The sequence below is a fragment of the Penicillium psychrofluorescens genome (genome assembly GCF_964197705.1).
Source record: "Penicillium psychrofluorescens genome assembly, chromosome: 2".
Taxonomy (NCBI): domain Eukaryota; kingdom Fungi; phylum Ascomycota; class Eurotiomycetes; order Eurotiales; family Aspergillaceae; genus Penicillium; species Penicillium psychrofluorescens.
Genome location: NC_133440.1, coordinates 1401797 through 1420773, shown reverse-complemented (window position 1 = coordinate 1420773; position 18977 = coordinate 1401797). Strand labels below are relative to the sequence as shown.

General features: G+C 54.2%; 10 protein-coding genes across 10 annotated transcripts; 6 read left to right on the top strand and 4 right to left on the bottom strand.

Annotated features, from left to right (window-relative positions):
- Window positions 1-492: 492 nt before the first annotated feature.
- PFLUO_LOCUS2757 (uncharacterized protein) lies at window positions 493-2331 on the top strand (the record flags this gene model as incomplete). The annotated part of the gene is made up of 1 exon (XM_073779930.1): window positions 493-2331. The coding sequence occupies one exon, from the start codon at window positions 493-495 to the stop codon at window positions 2329-2331; it is 1839 nt and encodes a 612-aa protein (XP_073636836.1).
- A 372-nt stretch (window positions 2332-2703) lies between these two features.
- PFLUO_LOCUS2756 (uncharacterized protein) lies at window positions 2704-3557 on the bottom strand (the record flags this gene model as incomplete). The annotated part of the gene is made up of 2 exons (XM_073779929.1): window positions 2704-3440; window positions 3494-3557. 2 exons carry the CDS (start codon window positions 3555-3557, stop codon window positions 2704-2706), a joined length of 801 nt encoding a protein of 266 aa, XP_073636835.1.
- A 383-nt stretch (window positions 3558-3940) lies between these two features.
- Window positions 3941-5743, top strand: PFLUO_LOCUS2755 (aminopeptidase; the record flags this gene model as incomplete). Its single annotated transcript, XM_073779928.1, has 7 exons — window positions 3941-4127; window positions 4187-4351; window positions 4411-4571; window positions 4625-5317; window positions 5366-5484; window positions 5539-5665; window positions 5714-5743. 7 exons carry the CDS (start codon window positions 3941-3943, stop codon window positions 5741-5743), a joined length of 1482 nt encoding a protein of 493 aa, XP_073636834.1.
- Window positions 5744-6267: 524 nt separating this feature from the next.
- PFLUO_LOCUS2754 (Cdc7p-Dbf4p kinase complex regulatory subunit) lies at window positions 6268-8375 on the top strand (the record flags this gene model as incomplete). Its single annotated transcript, XM_073779927.1, has 3 exons — window positions 6268-6780; window positions 6875-8206; window positions 8256-8375. The coding sequence occupies 3 exons, from the start codon at window positions 6268-6270 to the stop codon at window positions 8373-8375; spliced, it is 1965 nt and encodes a 654-aa protein (XP_073636833.1).
- Window positions 8376-9681: 1306 nt separating this feature from the next.
- PFLUO_LOCUS2753 (uncharacterized protein) lies at window positions 9682-10136 on the top strand (the record flags this gene model as incomplete). Its single annotated transcript, XM_073779926.1, has 2 exons — window positions 9682-9750; window positions 9825-10136. The coding sequence occupies 2 exons, from the start codon at window positions 9682-9684 to the stop codon at window positions 10134-10136; spliced, it is 381 nt and encodes a 126-aa protein (XP_073636832.1).
- A 182-nt stretch (window positions 10137-10318) lies between these two features.
- PFLUO_LOCUS2752 (uncharacterized protein) lies at window positions 10319-11367 on the bottom strand (the record flags this gene model as incomplete). Its single annotated transcript, XM_073779925.1, has 2 exons — window positions 10319-10812; window positions 10869-11367. 2 exons carry the CDS (start codon window positions 11365-11367, stop codon window positions 10319-10321), a joined length of 993 nt encoding a protein of 330 aa, XP_073636831.1.
- Window positions 11368-11535: 168 nt separating this feature from the next.
- PFLUO_LOCUS2751 (uncharacterized protein) lies at window positions 11536-12721 on the bottom strand (the record flags this gene model as incomplete). The annotated part of the gene is made up of 2 exons (XM_073779924.1): window positions 11536-12125; window positions 12178-12721. The coding sequence occupies 2 exons, from the start codon at window positions 12719-12721 to the stop codon at window positions 11536-11538; spliced, it is 1134 nt and encodes a 377-aa protein (XP_073636830.1).
- A 400-nt stretch (window positions 12722-13121) lies between these two features.
- Window positions 13122-16060, top strand: PFLUO_LOCUS2750 (Trehalose-6-P synthase/phosphatase complex subunit; the record flags this gene model as incomplete). The annotated part of the gene is made up of 3 exons (XM_073779923.1): window positions 13122-13144; window positions 13215-15940; window positions 15993-16060. The coding sequence occupies 3 exons, from the start codon at window positions 13122-13124 to the stop codon at window positions 16058-16060; spliced, it is 2817 nt and encodes a 938-aa protein (XP_073636829.1).
- Window positions 16061-16424: 364 nt separating this feature from the next.
- PFLUO_LOCUS2749 (uncharacterized protein) lies at window positions 16425-17517 on the top strand (the record flags this gene model as incomplete). The annotated part of the gene is made up of 2 exons (XM_073779921.1): window positions 16425-16530; window positions 16598-17517. 2 exons carry the CDS (start codon window positions 16425-16427, stop codon window positions 17515-17517), a joined length of 1026 nt encoding a protein of 341 aa, XP_073636828.1.
- A 157-nt stretch (window positions 17518-17674) lies between these two features.
- PFLUO_LOCUS2748 (uncharacterized protein) lies at window positions 17675-18403 on the bottom strand (the record flags this gene model as incomplete). The annotated part of the gene is made up of 1 exon (XM_073779920.1): window positions 17675-18403. One exon carries the CDS (start codon window positions 18401-18403, stop codon window positions 17675-17677), a length of 729 nt encoding a protein of 242 aa, XP_073636827.1.
- Window positions 18404-18977: the final 574 nt, after the last annotated feature.

Below are 18977 nucleotides of genomic sequence, written 5' to 3'. Positions count from 1 at the left end.
TTTTCAGCATGTAGCAAGAAAAGAGGTCCGTTTTTCAGTCGTTGTGCTATCCTTCAGAACAGAGTGAAATCTTCCAAGGCTCGATATTGCTACGTACGGTAATAGGTTTGAAGAAGGCATTGTTTTCCCACTTACGAACGCCACCTTCTTGGCAGGTATCAAATGCGGGAGTCATCTCCATCGGAGAGGTGCTGTATGCCTTACCCGAGTTAGCTAGCCACGATAGGTAGTAGATCGCGCTTTCATGAACTCTATTAATCTTGATTGTGGTGTCTAATGCCATTCTAAGTGGCTTCCTTTCCAGCTCTAATTTAAGGAACAGCGGCATATACCGCCCAATTGGGTACAATGGACTGCCCTACGTCATGCAAGCCTCTGGCCCGGTTCGACATCTCAGGAACACTTTCACCGCAACTATAAGTAGCGCTAATCTTGCCGGCAGGGAGTGGAGAGATTGAGTATCCCTCAAATACCACCCTCCTCTTTGAGACCATGCGAGTCCTCAAAACCGCTCTCACGCTTCTTCCGCTCTACTGCATCCCTGCAGTCCTTGGCATCCTCCCGGGCCCGTCTTACCCTGCTCCGAGGGAAATCAGCGGCAAGTCCAGCTCGGTGGCCGCTAGCTGGAAAAATGTCACGGCGATTTTGGACCAGACCCTCAATGGCGGTGGACTGGGTACATTGGGCTCGGCCCTACTAAAGAACACCACCTTCTCGATGGGCATGTTCTCGCTGCACGACCAGGACACCCATTGCATGCAGTACCATCACACATCTTTAGCCACCCTCAATGGCACCGTGGGCGCGAAAAAGGTCGATGGCAGCACCATCTACCGTATTGCCAGTATCTCCAAGCTCATCACCACCTATGCGGGCATGATCGAGCTGGATGAAAATGACTGGAACATTCCTTTGTCGCGCATTTTCCCAGGCTTCAAGGATTTCGTGGAAAAGAAGGCCGAAGATTACGATGCCGTGCAGGATATACAGTGGGACAAGATTACTATTGGCGACATCGCGGCCCAGATTGGCGGCATCCCGCGCCTAGGCATACCGGTCAGCTCGGACTTCTTGTTGTCAGCTCTGTCGGATCCCTCCGTCCTAGATACCTGGGGCCTGCCGCCACCTGACCTGGCCAAGCAGGAGGCCCAGTATCCCTGCGCCAAGTACCTAACATCTGGCTCATTTGACAAGTGCAGTATCCAGGAATACAGCGAAGGTATCGCTTCCAACCCACCTAGGTACCCACCCGCCGCCAGTCCACTCTATTCCGACAGTGGCTTCTTCCTCCTCGGCGGGGCGCTGTCTAACCTGACTGGGATGTCCATGGATGATTTGTACAGCAAAGCCGTTTTCGAGCCCCTCGGTCTCAAGAACACCATGTCCAACCCGCCCACCGATCCTGCAGTCATCGCTCGCACTGTTATCCCCACAACACTAGCTGCTGAATTACTCAATATCCCCATTACCACTCCCTCTGGTGGCTTGTTTTCGACCATCGATGACCTGTCTAAGATCGGCGTTAGTATTCTTAACTCAACACTCTTGCCTACCGATAAGACCAACCGCTGGATGAAGCCGGTCTCCTTCACCGGAGAGCTGCACTATGCCCTCGGCCGCCCGTGGGAAATTTATCGATATGTGCACCAAGACTCGGGTGTGGTCACAGACATCTATACCAAGCTGGGTGATTCAGGAGACTATTGCGGCCTGCTCGTGCTGTTGCCGGATTTTGAGCTCGGTTTCACCATTCTCGGCGCCAGTTCCTTGGGCGTTCATACGCAAGCCGTGCAGCTTGTCGCCGACCTCCTCACCGACTCCATTATGCCCGCTCTAATGACCCAAGCCCGTCGCGAAGCCGTCGCCAACCTGGCGGGAACCTACACTCCTAAAGACAAGAGCCTGAACACCACTCTGACCCTGTCCGCTCCCCCGTCATCCAATCCGGCCCCGGGCCTTGTCATCTCGGAGTGGATCAGCAACGGCACAGACATCAAGAACATTCTAGCCAAAAGTTTGTTAGACCTGGTTCCCCAAATTCCGGTGCCACCAGCGAACCCCGACCTGGTCAGGCTTGTTCCCACAATTCAAGATGTCGCAGCTTCGGGTCAGATTGCATTCCAAATGGATACCGTCAACCCCACCGGGCCCGTGGCAGGCCATTTGTTCTCCAAGATGTACGATGTGGGAGACTGGGCTAGCACAATCGATCAACTCACGTACCAAGGTATACCTGTCAACGAGTTCGTGTTCCACGTCGATAAGAAGACAGGAAAGGCATATTCTGTGACGCCGAGTGCGTACGATGTCGAGCTGGAGAGGAAGAATTGAGCTTAGTTAATGCACCAGCAGAATTTAGCGGGTCTAGAGGCCGTTGGAGACTGGGGTTGGTCACTCAAGAGCTCATGAGATGTGGCCACTCTGATTCTTTAGGTTTCTTATTGAGTGCATCTCCATGTTCCACTGTACAGGTTCATGAATGTTAATAATAATAAATGATCGATGTGGCAAGACTCGAAGATTACCTCCGCAGTATCCATTTACCATTATTTGGCTCCCTGGATTTAATCTCAAGTTGCGATTAGTTGAGGGCGATGAAGTGAAGAGGAAAAGAGGAAAAGGGGGAGAACCAGAAAAGTGACTGGGAACTATATACTCTCAAAATATATACATATGCGAAAACAAAAACGATCGTCATCTCTGTTAGGACTGTTCCTCCGGGGGCAATTGCACTTTCACCGCACCCTCCGCAAGAGCTTGGTTCTGCGTGTTCTTGCTGGCGATGAAGGAGTTGATATACTCCGGCACCTCTTGCACCTCGTTCTCTGCGCTAGGGATCGGCTTTCCAAAGGTCTCCCAAACCGGAACCACGCCAGTCCAGACACGGCCGGTGACCTCGCGATTATCCTTATCCTTGCGCTCATCCGACACGCTCCCATCACGGATCTTGCCGCTCCCATCAACAATCTTAACCTTGAGGATGACGGTGGAGGACATCTCCGCCTTGTCGGGCGGCACGCGCGAGTGGTCCCAGCGGTCTTCAAGCACGGAGTTGGTGACCAGCTTCATGGCCCAGAGCTTCTCCTGTTCGTCGGTGACGAGCGTGGCGTACCCGTGCAGCACGGCCGAGCGGTAGTTGTAGCTGTGTGAGTTGGGCGTGAGGGATAGGACCAGGCCGTCGACTTTGCTGGTGGCCACGCAGATGGGCAGTCCGTCGCCCTCGGATTTACGCGCCAGATTCATGATGCGCGAGCTAACGTAGCCGTGCAGATAACACTCGAGCGGCTCTTCAATGGTGGCCGAGGGATAGTCGAACGATCCCATCTGCCCGATCATGGGCAAGATGGTCGGAAACGGATCCTCCGGCCCCGGGTTGAAGGAGACATGGAGTACCTGGGAGGCGTTGACAATGGAGTGGATGGCGCCCAAGTCGTATGTTGCTAGCAGTCCGCTCTTAACGGGTGAAGCAGTTTGAGACAACCGGAAAGCTTACCACGGTGGTTATAGCGGTTGACCGTGTTGGAGGTCCGCTTTGGATATGTCAGTGTTCGTCCCATAATTACCGATGCAGTGATGTTTTTGATCGTGAATGGCAATCAATAATCTGGAACAGACGCTTATTTAACGAACGGCCGGATCACGATAGGTCCGTCCGCCGCGTAAAATGCTGCCCTTTTCAGTAGGTCCAACCGAGTCGCAAGGATGCCTTCCCCGCGGTGGTACAGATAGAAGAATAATCTCCATGAGTCAAATCGTCGATATGATTTCATGTAGTAATCCGCCTACGATCATTCGCCCGAGAACAGGGGTTGTTCAATCTACAGTTTGGAGTGAGTTAGGGCTTGGGATGGTGATTGGCCCACACCGCCGAGCGGCCCAGAACGACTTCCTCCGTCGACGATAAACGATTGTTGTTGTTCGGACCAACACAACCGACATCATGACGTGCAGGTTGCTGCTGCGATGCGCCCTTCGAGGTCGTTTACCTGCGCCCTCTCGCCCGATATGTCGGAGTGTTGCTCACCGAGCTCCTCTTCGGTCGTATGCGACGTCGGTTGCCGCCGCGGATCTCAAGTTCGGCCAACCATTGCACGAGACACATCCCCATATTCTGAACCCTGGAGAACGTTCGTGCTTTGCGATCCCCCAGCAACACTGCGCTCACTCGACTGACTCGCTTGCCCAGTCACTCCCGGGATAACCGCCCTGGAATATGCCCATCGCCGCTCCCGACTCGCCAATAAACTACCCAAGGGCGCAGTTGCGGTGTTGGCCGCGTCCGAGGTCAAGTACCGTGCTTCGGGCATCTTTCATGAGTACCGCCAAGAGTCCAATTTCTATTACCTGACAGGTAAGGGTTCGCGTGCACAGGACGGATAGAGATAAAAACTGATGTTTTGGTGTCGGCAGGATTCAACGAACCGAATGCGCTGGCGGTTATCGCGAACGACGGATCCGGCAACAATCACATCTTTCACCTCTATGTGCGCGAGAAGAACCCCAAGGCGGAGCTCTGGGACGGAGCCCGGTCCGGCACTCGGGCAGCCGTGGACGTCTTCAATGCGGACGAAGTGAGAGATACCAAACCCAGACCGCACCGCAATAACTGACCCAGAGACTGCAGACCGGAGACATTGAACAAATTAGTGAGATTCTTCCAAAGATCCTCAGCGAAGCTACCGAAGTTTTCTCCGACATCCCCACGTTTGACGGCTCGAAGTCGACTCTGCATCGCTTTCTATACGGACCGACGGTTGCATCGGAGAAGCTGAAGAAATTCGTCGACCACCGCAAGGTGAAGCCGCTGAAGGGAATGTTGAATGAGATGAGGGCGTTCAAGAGCGAGAATGAAGTGGTGCATATGCGTCGACTTGGGCAAGCGTCCGGCCGCGCCTTCACCGAGTCCATGCGGCATGATTTCGACGGAGAAAAAGATCTGTGCTCGTTTCTGGAGTACCAGTTCAAAGTGAATGGCTGCGATACGAGCGCGTTTGTCCCCGTAGTCGCTGGTGGCTCTAATGCCCTGAGCATTCATTACACGAGGAACGACGATCTCCTACGAGATGGAGATTTGGTTCTGGTTGATGGTGGCGGCGAACTAGGTGGCTATATTTCCGATATCACCAGGACATGGCCCGTCAATGGGAAATTCACCGGGCCGCAACGGGATCTCTACAATGCCGTGCTCAATGTCCACCGGACTTGTCTTGCTCTATGTCGGGAAAGTTCGAATCTTACTCTGGACAAGCTACACGGAATCGCCGAGAATGGGCTCAAGGACCAACTACAGCAGCTTGGCTTTGATGTCTCAGGGACTGTATGCACCATTCGCTCGCCCAACTGTTTACTTGCTAACTGCTGCCAGGCCATGACGACTCTTTTCCCGCATCACTTAGGACACTATATTGGTCTGGATGTTCATGACTGCGCTGGCTATTCCCGGGGGTATGAACTGAAGGCGGGCCAATGTATCACGATCGAACCGTTTGTCTCCCTCGTGCCGCTGCTGTACTACAATAATTGACTGATCTATCGCAGCGGTATCTATGTTCCCGACGACGACCGGTGGCCGTCACATTTCCGCGGCATTGGCATCCGCATCGAGGATAGCGTGTGTGTTGGGAATGACCATCCGATTGTGTTGACTACGGAGGCCGTTAAAGAGGTATGTTTGGCAGACTGGGGTTGTGTAGCATATACTAACTCGAGACAGGTCGATGATATCGAAGCCCTGCGGTCATAGATGGTTTGTACAGTAGTTATCCGATGTCCTGCATTGTACTATAAAGAAGCGATTTTTGTAATTGAGGTGAAATGGTCATGGGTCATGTAACGCAGGTGGCTGGGGAGTGTCCGGCGTCCCAAGTCATGATAAAGCTATGTCTAAAATATTTACTCCAAATGAATCAATAACAAAAACTATTCAATCAATCAAGAACACCACAACAGCCCGTCGCGGTGGCAAGAATGCACTCGCAGAGGTGATGTTCATGCTTCGCGCGTGGTTGTCCGGCGCACGAGCAAAACAAAGCTCGGGCTCCACCACACGACCTTCCGCCCTCACTTCCTCTTCTTCCCTTCAACACCACCCACACCTCACCTTTTCCGCAATACTGGCTCAATAATGCCCCCTCTCTAACCTCACCCCCGAGCTCTGCTAGACGTGTGCCTTAACACGTCGCGTGCTCGACCTCGACACATCCCCCTCTTCGAATCTCAATCCACCACTCTCTCGACGCGTATTATTCCCCCCAACCAACCACTCACATGGCCGCTGTGTTCATTCCACCCTCGCCACAGCCCACCCTGAACATGTCGACTCGCCGACCGCTCGCCAATGTGCCGAATGCCACCAATTCTCCCCACAGGTCCGGCCTCGTGCCCGCCAAACGAGCTCGACCAACTCAAATCGAGATTCCCTATGGCCAGCCCCCGCCAAAGAAGCAGGTGACGGAGACGGATGCCCGGTCTCCTGCGCAGACCAAGTCCATATCCGCCGCCTATCAGGGTGCAGACTCGAGGCAGCTCTTCGCTGCGCGGCGGTCCAACAACGCGACGCCTAGTGCCTTTGAAAAGAAGCTCGTCGCGGCCCGGGATAAGGATCGGCCGCTTCAGACGAAAGCTGCTAAGACGGAGAAGCCCTCGGCGGAGACGCTCGATACTATTCGTCAATGGCAGAGACATTACCGCAAGGCTTTTCCTCAGTTTGTCTTTTACTTTGATAGCATCCCCGAGGATGTTCGACGGAAATGTTCTCGCCAGGTCACTGCCCTTGGAGCTGTGAGTTTTGCCCTTTGATCTAATGTGTTGCCATGGGTGGCCCTTTGTGTGGATGCGATGGCATTGTTTATGAGTTGTACTAACAACATTCCAGCAAGAGGAGAAGTTCTTCTCGCGTCTAGTCACCCATGTGATCACATCGCGTTCCATCCCCCCCGAAGCCGCGAACACAAGCCCGATCGAGGCGGAGGGAGAGCTGGCGAATGGAGATGGCCACATGCAAACGGTCAACCCATCGTTGCTGGAAAAGAATGGTGACTCGCATTTGCATGCATCTCTGAAAAATGACACACGGCGTGAGCAGGGAAATATGGATATCCTCCAGAGAGCCCGGCAGATGGGCATGAAGATCTGGGCGCTGGAAAAGTTGCAGCGTATGATTACCACGATCAATGACAGCGAGATTGGCGGCCAGCATGATAGTGCCGCTCGCAGTAAGGCTGCTGGCGGGAATACCGCGCATGGAAAGGGCGATAATGACCTCTCTCGAGTCCTGCGCCAAGAGCTCTTGAATGGACCTTCGGACCGTGATCCCTTGTCGTCGATGGAGATGATCATGTTCAAGGGCTCGTTCATCTACATTCACGATATGAACGAGAAAACCAAGCCAGTTATGGTCAAGGAGTATCCGCGGGTTCCCAGACGGCAGGATGGGATTTGGCCGCAGTTCAGAAGTGCGCCTCTGGGTAAATGCCCTTTCATTGACGAGCCTCCAAGCAGGAAGGACTATGACAGTCACCGAATCCGTGAACACCAGGAGAGCAAAGCCGCCATGCGCAAAGCCCAGGAATCTCGAGGCACCCGGGAAACCAAAGCTGCGGCTCCGGAGCGAGCAGCAGGCCCAAAGGCTGACACCAGCGGAAGCCAGGGACGACGTATATCGCCTCCAATTCAGGCAGAGATGCCGGCAAAGCTCTCGCTAGACGGCCACGAGCGAAAGAGCTCTGAAAGCTTCATCCCACCCCATTTCCCCCGAACCGGTCCCTTCTACGCTGGCCGTGAACCTGCCGCATCTGGTGTGCAACCGTCCAACATCACGTCGGCCATTCGCTCTCAGATGATCTCCTCGACTGCTGCAGGACCTGGGGCCAAGGCGGGCTTGAGTAAGGAAGTTCATGGCTTGCAGCGAAAGGTTCTTGAAAAAGGTGCCGGTGGTCCTCCTCCAACGGGCTCCATGGCAGCTCCTCAGCGCCATGTTGATGGATCTGCGACGCAGCATGTTTCCAAAGGCAAGAGCATCCAACAGGGCAAGAATGGCCACAGCAATGAGAAAGAAGCAACCAGGACTGAAGGCAATGGAGTGAAGCGGCCACGGGAAGAGCGCAGGAACAGCCAGCAAACCCAGCAGAAGAAGCCTGAGCGGAAGAGAGACCCGAAACCCGGGTATTGCGAGAACTGCAGGGACAAATTTGATGACTTCGAAGAGGTATGTTCACTGTCATTATTCGCAATGTCCCTCTACTAATATTTCTCAGCACACCCTCACGAGGAAGCACCGTCGGTTTGCGGCCAACTCGACCAACTGGGCCGAGCTTGATGCACTGCTCTTTGATATCCAACGGCCTCTGAAGGAGGAATACCAATTCCATGATTAGCTGCACACTGTTGTCCGACCAACGAAGTTGCAATGCCGTCGACTTTGCGTGCATTATAGCGACAACCTGGATATTATCCAGCCATTCATCTGTCATCTGCCGAATTAAATTACTGAATTCCCTTTGTCGTGCGCTTTCTTGGAAAACATTCGGAGTTGTTCAGCCACACCACCACCCTCGGCTTCAACGTCCATGCATCTTCTGGAGTTTTTACTTTTCTTTCCTGCATCAACACCTTGCGATTCCCACATACGGAAGTGTGATCGCGCTTCGTTTCGTTTAACCACCGACTCTCTACCGAGATCGTTCGTTCATTACCCGACTCTCTCATATCTCTCTCCGTTGTTCGTTTTGGTATTCGACTTCGCATCAGCACAAAACTGCTCGACAGAAAACACTACATCGTCAGCTAGGAGGCCTTTTGGATTAATTACCAGCATTCTCTTTTCTCGTATCTCCTTCGGGGGTCGAATCTACCGGATCTGCCCGTCTATCTGCCCATCGACCATGGGGACGAACCAGACAGTGATGCGAGATCCGTTGCAGTATATCAACGGCTATAATTGACAATCAACTATTCATTCTCGCACTCGTGTGTTCACCCTGATGCATTTCCAGCGCTGGTCGAGCATGATTGATTCGAGGTCGGAAGCACTGTCTTCCTTCAAACAAATTCCCCCTCCCATTGCGATCCTGCAGGACACCAATATTTGTCAAATTTGTTCTGGTGGTCTTTCTCTTTCTCACTTTGCAAGGTCGGTGTCTATCTGGGCATCCTTATGTCTGCCCGGAGCTAGTGGCTTTCTTCTTTCTCCCTTCTCGTAACATTACATACCTAGGACGACTACGCATTTATTCGGCCCGGTGGCGATCTGTCTTGTGTACGGTGGTATTAATTGACATTTGTTCTATTGTGTATGTGGTCTCCTGTGTGCTGTAGGATTAGATCAACATAGCCAACTGTTTGTGCTGTGCTTCATGGCTGCTGTAGAACTTTTTGCTCTGTAGAAGCTGGTTTCTCCAGAACACCACATCTAAATCATCCTCAACTCCCAAATCCCCTTCGCCTCAAATCGTCAATATGAACCCCATATCGAACAGTCCCATCATAGTATTTTCGAGTCCTTATACATACCATCACCTGCTGTCTATAGTGGACCTGCACGTTATTGTGGAGTTCCCCACACCAGGTGAACCGAGGCACGGCTCCACGGCTTTTGATGCAGACCTCCTCCACCTCACACCCACTACCTAACCTCCTATCATCACTCCCACATCATATCGATCATCTCCTTCCACAATCACAATGGCCACCCCATCGCGCTCCCTGCAGGCATCCGCCGTAACCTTCGCCGTCCTCTCCCTCGCACACACGGTAAAACTACCTCCATACGCCCTCCGTATCTATCCGCGCCATTCCGTCGACTAACAAATGCTCCAATCCTCTAGGTCAGCGGCAGAGAATGGCAAGCCGATCCACGCTTTAAGTCCCTCGCGCGCACCAAGGCATGGTCCTGCGCCAAAGTCGGCTGGTACCAGGGGAGCGCCCTTTTCTTGATGACCAGTATCATTCACTACCAATGGTCCCGGAACCCGCTGGCCCTCCAGGATCCGCTGAACAGAGCCGTTGCTGGTGTTGTTAATGCGCTGCTGTGGGCTAGCTCTGGTTGGTACTTCAAGAATGGGATTAGTGATAATGGCTGGGCTGTTGGGTTGTCTGCTGCGTTGCATGCCTATAGTGTTGTGAGCAATGCTTTTTAGGTTAGGGAGGGGAGGAATATAGTTAGTGTTGTGCTGGGCTTTTTGCTGTGTTTGGCATAAGAGTGCCTACATCGGTTTAACTATGTAGTCAATGAACTAGGATACAGTCATGTATATTCGTATTCGTCGGCATCTGCCCTACCTTCGAGAAACACTTCCCCATCTGTTTAGGACAGAGATAATCAAGAGCTACCAGTCATCACTCGACTCTTCCTCCGCTCGTCAGTCCACCCAATAAACAATCCCACATCCGCAACGACCGCGCGCGGAACACCCCCCAACGTCCAGTTCCTCTGAACCCACTGCGGGATCGACCCACCGGCGTCGGAAGTTGTCGCCATAGTCCACAGTACATGGCCGGAACCCGTAGTCTCTGAATTAGCGCTGCCCTGGGTGGAAGAGCGGCGCGACACGACGCGCTCTACGCTGGCGTAGCTGGCGAATATTGTTCTCCGCGGCACGGTGGAGTGGATTCTTTGGTGCAGCTCTGCCGGCGTAGAGGATGGGTCTGGGTGTAATGGTATTTGGATAGTGACGAATCCTGGTGGGCTCTGCTGTTGCTGCTGCACCTGCTCGGGGTCTAGCTTGTTGCTGATTTTGGCGGATATGGTCAGAGAGACAAACGAGCGCGGCGCGATCAGCGCGCCTGGACGGAAGGTGTGTGTGATCAGATTGACTAGTTGGATCACAGTGTTAGCAGGAGAAAGAGAGAAAGTAAGAGCTTCGACTGACCCTCCACTTCGAAATCCGTATACACCACTCCCTCGACCTCCAGCTCCATCTCCAACTCCGGGCCCTCCCACTGTAACAAGTTCTCCAGAGCCGTCACGCTGGGCGTATACTCCATCTCGTGCTTCGCATGATCGTGCCGCAATCCATCCTCGAACTCCTCCCAAGACGCCGTGCCAGACACAGCTGAGTCAACATGTTCGCTTAGGCGACAGACCCAAAACTCGCCCTTCCCTGGCCCGTTTTGAGCTTGACTAGAGTCTGACTGTGCGGGTTTTCTCCACCCGCGCAGTAGCTTTACTTTCGCGTGCGATGGCGGCGCCGGACGGAGCTTCGAGTCTGCGGTTAGGGTGGAGGGGATGGTCGTGTCGAGAAGGGAGATGGCTTCGCGGAGGGCGGTGGTGATGAACTGGGATAGTTCTGGACGGGCTGAGTTGGGGGGGAGAGATGGGTGCGCCGGGAGGGAGATGAAGGCGTGCGGACTGAGTTGGATGAGAGGCATTGCGAATGGGTGTTGGGATGAATGAGAACCAGAGTTGACGTAGCTAGGTTCGGGGGGTATCAACAAAGGGGCAAATGTTAGTCTATCAGCTTATCGTGGAACAATAACTGTTATCGTGAAATACCTCCAGGGCTATTTTTTTTTTACCTCTATTATACAATCTATGATCTATAAGCAGCGCACCCCCGGTCCCACACTGCCAGTCTCGAATAGCTCGACCAGGCCCGCGCCCAGGGCTTCTTCCAGCACCCAGCGAAACTGCATCCCGTACAGATCCTTCCACTTCTTCGTCTTGCCAGGCAAGACTCCCGCAAATTCTCCTCGCGCTCTCTTCGCCATGTGGAAACTTTTCTCAGTCTCCACGGCGCCATCCCACCGGTCTTTCAATAGACTTAGTGGTGCTTCGGCTGAGCTGGACCGCCGTAGAAGTGTCAGCAGGTGTGCGCGACCCGCTCCTAGCAGGCGCAGATAGGTGCCCGTGTTGGGAAGAGACAAGAACAGAGTTGCGGAGCGAGCCTGGGCGTCGGACTGTATGGGTTTGCCTCTGATGGGGGTTGACTCGCTTCGGCTGGCAGATGGTGTCGAAGTGGTTTGGGGCAAATTGGGTAGAGATGCGATGCTCAACGAGCCCTGTGTGAATGCCGACGAGGACACCAGGAACCCGGCGCGTATCAGCGCCCTATACTCGTCTGGCGTAAAGACGCTCTGCGAGATAGCGGAGCTAGTGCCAATGCGACTGAGGATATCAAGGAATTTCTCTGCGTATGTGTCAGATCCGATGCCCATCTAAAGACAACCAAACATACTCACCCTTGACCGAGGCACCCAACGCAGGGTTCCCTCGTACCAGCTCCTCCCACTCCTCGGCCAGAACCAAGCAGTCGCCCAGTCCCGCAGCGTCACCGCCACGGCCAGGAACAATCAAGCGCCGAACCCGACCCGACTGAACCAACTCCACAATCTCCCGTTCGACCTGAGTCGGCGCATCGAGGAGGGTATGTACGTGGGCCACGGAGGCGAGAGGTGGCAGCGAGCGGCGCAGGTTGAGGACTTCGGCGATACGGGTGCTGTTCATGCCTGCTCGGGCGGGCAGCTCGTCGAACATGCCGGTCCGGATATACTGGATCGCCTGCACCACATTTTGGACAGGCGCTGTCTCGGAGATATACTGTGAGCTGCCTTGGTCCGGCAGGGGGTCATCGACTCCCCAGTCCGAGGCGGCACCCTTCACACCGGCCCCGCTGGAGGTGGGCTTGCGGCGCGCATGGGCAGCAAAGGGCGAGGGGTGAGTGCGAGCAGTAGAGGACCGTTTCTTAATACCAGAGACCGGGGCAGAAGTCAGACGCAGGGTCATGGCCTGGTGGGTGGTGGTGAAACGAACGGATGAGTGTAGAAGTAAAGTTGCATCGGATGCGGATAAAGGCGGAAATTACCGTCACAGCACTTCTTTATTATGGTCGGGATTACTACTACTTACTAGTTGGTTCGGTGGTGATTCTTCTTCTCGCCTCGATTTCTTTCTGGTCTGATCTCCCTCTCATCTCCATCACTCTCCTCCCTCTCTTTCCCATCATTGTTTGTCTAGGTATTGTCCTACCATCTTCCTTGCTTCCGATCGGCACATGACGTAGTTGTGAAGACATGGCAACGTTGAACCTCTGGAGTGAGTAAGCATCATCATTCGCTCCTATTTCCCTTCGTTCAGTCCATTCCGACTCTGGTCCTCCTCCTCCACGGCTGGGGCCATATTCGCCATGACCGTCTTCATTGCATCGCTGTAAGTTGCCTCCAGAGTTTCCAATTGAACCGCCGAGGGCCATTGATTGACCCCACGTAACTACACCCAGGTTCCTGCCATACACCGTCAACTTCCATGTCGCCAACTCTCGCAATCATCGCCCATCGGTAACTCCATCCGTGGCTGCTACAGCTCCGCCGACGGCCATCAAACTCCCCCCTGAACCCGTCACTTCACAACCCACTGCAGGCGCCAGTTTGTTTGGGAAGATCAATCCATCAGCACCGCCAGGTCTTACACCCGGTGCAACCACCGATCATGAGCGCATCTTCACAGCTAGCCTGCACCAAGCAGAGAAGGAGAGCTCAGGGTATCCATTTCCCGAAGTGATCGCCGAGGAAACCCCACAGCTCACAGAAAGCGAGGGCCATTCGCCAGCATGGGGTGCGACAACTTCACTGACCCAGCCAAAGCCGCAGACAATGGTGTCTCCGTCTCCCTCCATCTTGAAGCACCAGGACCAAATCGTCCCGCTGAGAGAACCTGTGTCACTCAGAACGCCCGGGGCGGAGCCTGCACCATACCAAGCCTTGAAAAACTCCGACAACCGTGGTCGCAAAGAATCATTCTCCAAAGTGGAATGGACCGTGGAAACTGCAGAGCAAGGCAATGGTGGTCTGCGCAATGCGGTCCGCTCGGCAACGGACAATGGATGCATAGATGATATGATGTGGGTGGGCACGTTGGGAATGCCGACAAACGCACTCTCACCATACACGAAGACTGCCATTGCAGAGAAGCTTCAGAATCAGTATGGGTCTGTGACGGTGTTTGTCAATGACGGCGACTTTGACGGCCACTACACCCATTTCTGTAAGACTATCCTCTGGCCCGTCTTTCACTACCAGATTCCAGACAACCCAAAGAGCAAGGCATACGAGGATCATTCGTGGATCTACTATGTCAAGCTCAACCAGGCATTTGCAGATCGCATTGCCAAACAGTGGAAGCGGGGCGACTCCATCTGGGTGCAGGATTATCATCTCCTGCTAGTTCCAGCCATGCTCCGGAAGATGCTGCCCGATGCTCAGATCGGCTTCTTCTTGCATATTGCCTTCCCGTCATCCGAAGTCTTCAAGTGTCTGGCTCCACGCAAAGAACTCCTGGAGGGCATGTTGGGAGCCAACCTCCTCGGGTTCCAGACTGACGAGTACTGTCGCCACTTCTTGCAAACATGCAGTCGCATCCTGTGTGTGGAAGCTACCAACGAGGGAATTCAGATGGAGGACCGATTTATCAATGTGGGCACGTTTCCGATTGGCATCGATCCAACTTCCTGGGACAAGCGCCGCCAGGCTACAGACGTGGAGCGCTGGGTCGCGACAATCTCCAAACGATACCACGGGAAGAGACTGATTGTCGCTCGTGACAAGATCGACTCGGTTCGGGGTATCCGGCAGAAGCTTCTGAGCTACGAATTGTTTCTCAACACCTACCCGAAATGGGCAGATCAAGTTGTTCTCATCCAGGTCGCCACCAGCACCACAGAACAGCCTGAGCTAGAAGCGACCATCTCCGACATTGCCATGCGGATTAATTCCACTCATTCCACTCTCGCCCATCAGCCCTTGGTTTTCCTCAAGCAAGATCTAGCTTTTCCGCAGTATCTCGCTCTTATCACCGTTGCGGACGCCCTCATGATCACCAGTCTCCGCGAGGGAATGAATTTGACCAGTCATGAGTTTGTTTACTGCCAAGACGGCCGCTACGGCGACAAAGCATACGGATCCTTGATCCTCAGTGAATTCACGGGAAGCGCATCGGTCTTTGGAAATGCTGCGCTTCTGGTCAACCCATGGGACTATCGACAGTGCTCAGCGGCTATCCACACCGCGCTGACCCGGGACCAGAAGAAACGCAAAGAGGTGTGGGAGAGGATGCGTGCTGCCGTTCTACAGAATTCGACCTCCAACTGGGTCAAGTCGTTTAGTGAGACCCTGAGTCGGGTGTGGAACGAACAATCCTCGCGCGAGAGCATGGCCGTCCCCCGGCTGTCCATTCCCCGGCTCGAGGAGCGGTACCGACGTTCAAGACGTCGACTTATGATCGTCGACTACGAAGACACGCTCGCATCGTGGGGGTCACCGCGCAGCATCATTCTCACCACGCCTCAGCGGGCGATCACCACCCTGACCGAGCTAACCGACGACCCTGCGAATGTTGTTTATGTGATGAGCGCACGCATGCCGGAGGAGATGGAACGCCTCTTCCGCGTGGTCCCCAACCTGGGACTCATTGCCGAGAACGGGTGTTTCGTGCGCGAGCCCAATGCCGACAAATGGACCAATCTCGCCGACAAGGCGCATATGGTGGCTTGGAAGGACAGCGTTTCACACATCCTTTCCTACTTCCAGGAACGGTCCGAGGGTAGCTGGATTGAAGAGCGGCACTGCTCACTGGTATTCCACTACGGATCCGTCGAGGACCGGACTGTCGGGGCGCGACTTGCCGCCGAGTGTGCGGGCAATATCAACGACGCTTGCGCCAGTCAGGGCGTACACGCCATCCCCGTTGAAGGCGCCTTAGTCGTCGAGAACGTCGACACTAGCAAGGCCTCTGCCGCTGCACTGGTGTGGCGCCGCTGTCTAGAAAATCACGGCGGAGATACCACCAAGCCAGACTTTCTGCTCGTTGTAGGCGATGGCCGTGAAGATGAGCCTGTCTTCCGGTGGGCCAATAAGCTCGAGATGGCCAAGGCAGTTGACTATGTCATGACGGTGACTCTGGGGTCGCGGAATACGGATGCAAAGGCGACCCTGACGCAGGGAGTGACTGGTAGGTGTTTGGATGATTCACAGTTGATCAGGAATGCTAATTGCAACTCCAGGTGTCCTCTCTTGCCTGCAACAACTGGCCAATCCAGAGGTGACTGCGGCGACGTTACCTGTTCAGTGACCGCTGCAGACAGCGAGATCGATGCGACTATGTGAAGACGAATGATGTTAAAAACGAGACCCGGAGTTCTTTCATAAATTGGTCTTTTGCGACGATTTGATTTCGAGTTCTTTCCACTGGTGTTCATTGAGATGGAAAGTTTATACACGGACATACAGTAGATACATAGGTCTTTTGTAGTCTTTTCTCATACAAAGATTTCGGTTTCCACTGTGATACTATCTCCGATAAGATAAGGCTGACTGCCGAGGTTCTCCGAGTACGCACCGAGGTGATCGTGATCATTCGCGGAGAAACAAGTTAAGAGCTTCGAATCATAATAATTCTCTTCTCTCAACACTTCACTTCTCACTCTCTACCCATCATGTCGCCCCCTCTCAACTCCGTCTTCGAGGACGCCATTCGCGTCACTCCCCAGGGCTCCAACAAGTACGGAGCCTACCTGCACCCGGAGTGGTGTATCGGAACAGGTACCATTTTACCAATCACTACACGCTCTCCCCAATTCAGTTAACCAAGCTAACAAACACCCGTCAGTCCCCCATGGCGGCTACACAACAGCAGTCCTATACCGCCTTGCAATGACGCATTTCTCCTACGCCCATCCTAAACAATACTCCAGCCCCGCCACTCCTATCTCGCTGCAACTCTCCTTCCTCCGCCGCACGGCCTCCGGGACCGCAATCTGCGAAGTCGAAGACGTCAAGCTGGGCCTGCGCACTAGCACCATTCACGTGAGACTGCTCCAGGAATCCGAGAAGCACAAGGACACCTTCGAGGTCAAAGTCGCGGGCTACATCACGGTCAGCCCGCCGGAGGCGGAGGAAGGGATCAGCGCTGCGACGGGGTGGATGCCACACCCATCTCCGCCGCCTGGATCCGGGCCGAATGGGGAAATTGACTTCGCGGCCCTGGCGCAACGCGGCTCCGACGGCGCCTGGTCGCTCCTCGACCCACCCTTTGGCGAATTCCGGCGCGCAGCCGCGCAGCTGGAGCTATATGGCCCCGGCAAAGGAGAAGCGCAGCAGCGGCGCACGGGATCGCTGGCTATAGACCAGTGGGCGCGCTTCCGGCCCGGCAAGGACGTCAATGCGCGCTGGACCGACGCGGCGGTCGTGTATCTGCTCGACATGTTCCCCATGGCGCTGGACGGGTTTGATAAAGTCTCTGCGACGGCGGTGGCTAAGGAGAAGGGCACGGATTTGCCTGACAACATGGCCAAGTTCTGGTATCCAACTGTTACGCTCAATATCGATATGAAGAAGCGTCTCCCTGCGGAGGGGGTTGAGTGGCTGTATAGTCGTATTGTGACGAAGGTGGTGCGCGATGGACGCACCGATCTGGATGTGACGGTGTTGGATCGCAATGGGGAGGTTGTTGCGTTGAGTACACAGGTTGGACTAGTTGTTAGTGCTAGTCGGAATTTGGGAAGCAGGAAGGTGCAGCAGAAGCTGTAATCTGGGGTTTATTTACACTTGTATATAGGATTGCGGAATAGAAACAGACCTGTTTATAGTAGTTTCTATACTGTGTACTGTATGTAGTGTAGTATGTGCAAACCCTCAATCTTATATACATGAAGGGGAACCCCCATCTCTAATGCTCATCCCCCACTCAAAGCTTCGTCTCCGACGTAACAATCCAAAAAGCCATCGCATCCGCCTTGACCACCTTCCTCGTCGCCCACTCCAGATGACCGCCCGCACTCTGCTCATCCTCCTGCACCGCCTGAGCCCGAACCCAGAATTTCCTCCCCACGCGCCCAACAACTCTACTCCGCACAACCAGCAGCGCCGGTGTAACCACCTGCTTGCGATACCGCACATCCAACTGCACCGTAAAGGTCCTACCGCGCGGGTTCTTATCCACATCACTCTCGCTCTCGGCGGTCGTCGGCGCCGATGGAGCTGCAGCTATAGGGCTAGAAGTATGAGCCGCAACAGCCAAGGACATCGCCTCATCAATCAGCGTCGCAACAAGCCCTCCATGCAGGGTAGCCGGATGGCCCGATAGACCCGGTGACCCGAGATCAAAAATCATAATGATATCCGCCGGGTTGACGCCCGGGGTGGGCTTTGCGGCACTCGCGGCATCGTCTTTCGTCGTGGGCAGCCATGTAGGGACCTCGTTTAATACGGGGGCGAGTTTCGTTCGTTGCAGTGTGACCAAGTGTGGGATTGTCTGTGCTGTCGCGAGCGTTCCAGCGAAGAAGCCGTCTTCGCCGGTGCTAGGCTTGAAGCGCCGTGAGTCTGTTGGGATGGCGGTGTAGTCCGGTGAGGCGATGAGGTTGTTGGCCCAGGTATTAGTACGGAGTTGAGCGATTTCGCGGTCTGGGTCGGCCATTTTGGGGTTTTGCGAAGAAGGGCAGGATTGGGGAGGGGATCAATTGTGTTTGAAGCTTCTTTTACGTCTTGTCGTTCGTTCGGCCACTCGCTGCGTTTACCTCGGTCCATAGATCAGAGTGGTCACGTGTATGGTAGATCACATGATGGGGTGTGCCCTGAGCTACAGATCAGTATAGATCGGATGGATTGGAAGTCACTTGGTCGATGTTTGATACAATCGATTATTTCTGCCTGGAGCGGTATACTTGAGGGCATAGGCATGTTCCTGGCGCGAGTATGTCTGCGCTCGGAGATGACAGCCGCAAGGAGGTGTTTATTCTGGCGATGAGGAATGGGTGAGGAATGTCGAGGAGTTCGAGTTGTTTATCCAGTGAGACAGAAAATCGTACATGATCCCTGCGATCGTGCGAGCAATTCAGGATTAATCTCGAGAATGCATAGTGTTTCTGACCGAGGAATATGTGATACTGTAGTATAGTTGGTACGAGGGTAGATGAAGTATGCAACACAGGGCGGCGTTTCCCTGGCAGATATGTAGTCCGCACAGGGAAGGTGCGACACTCCCATTCCTG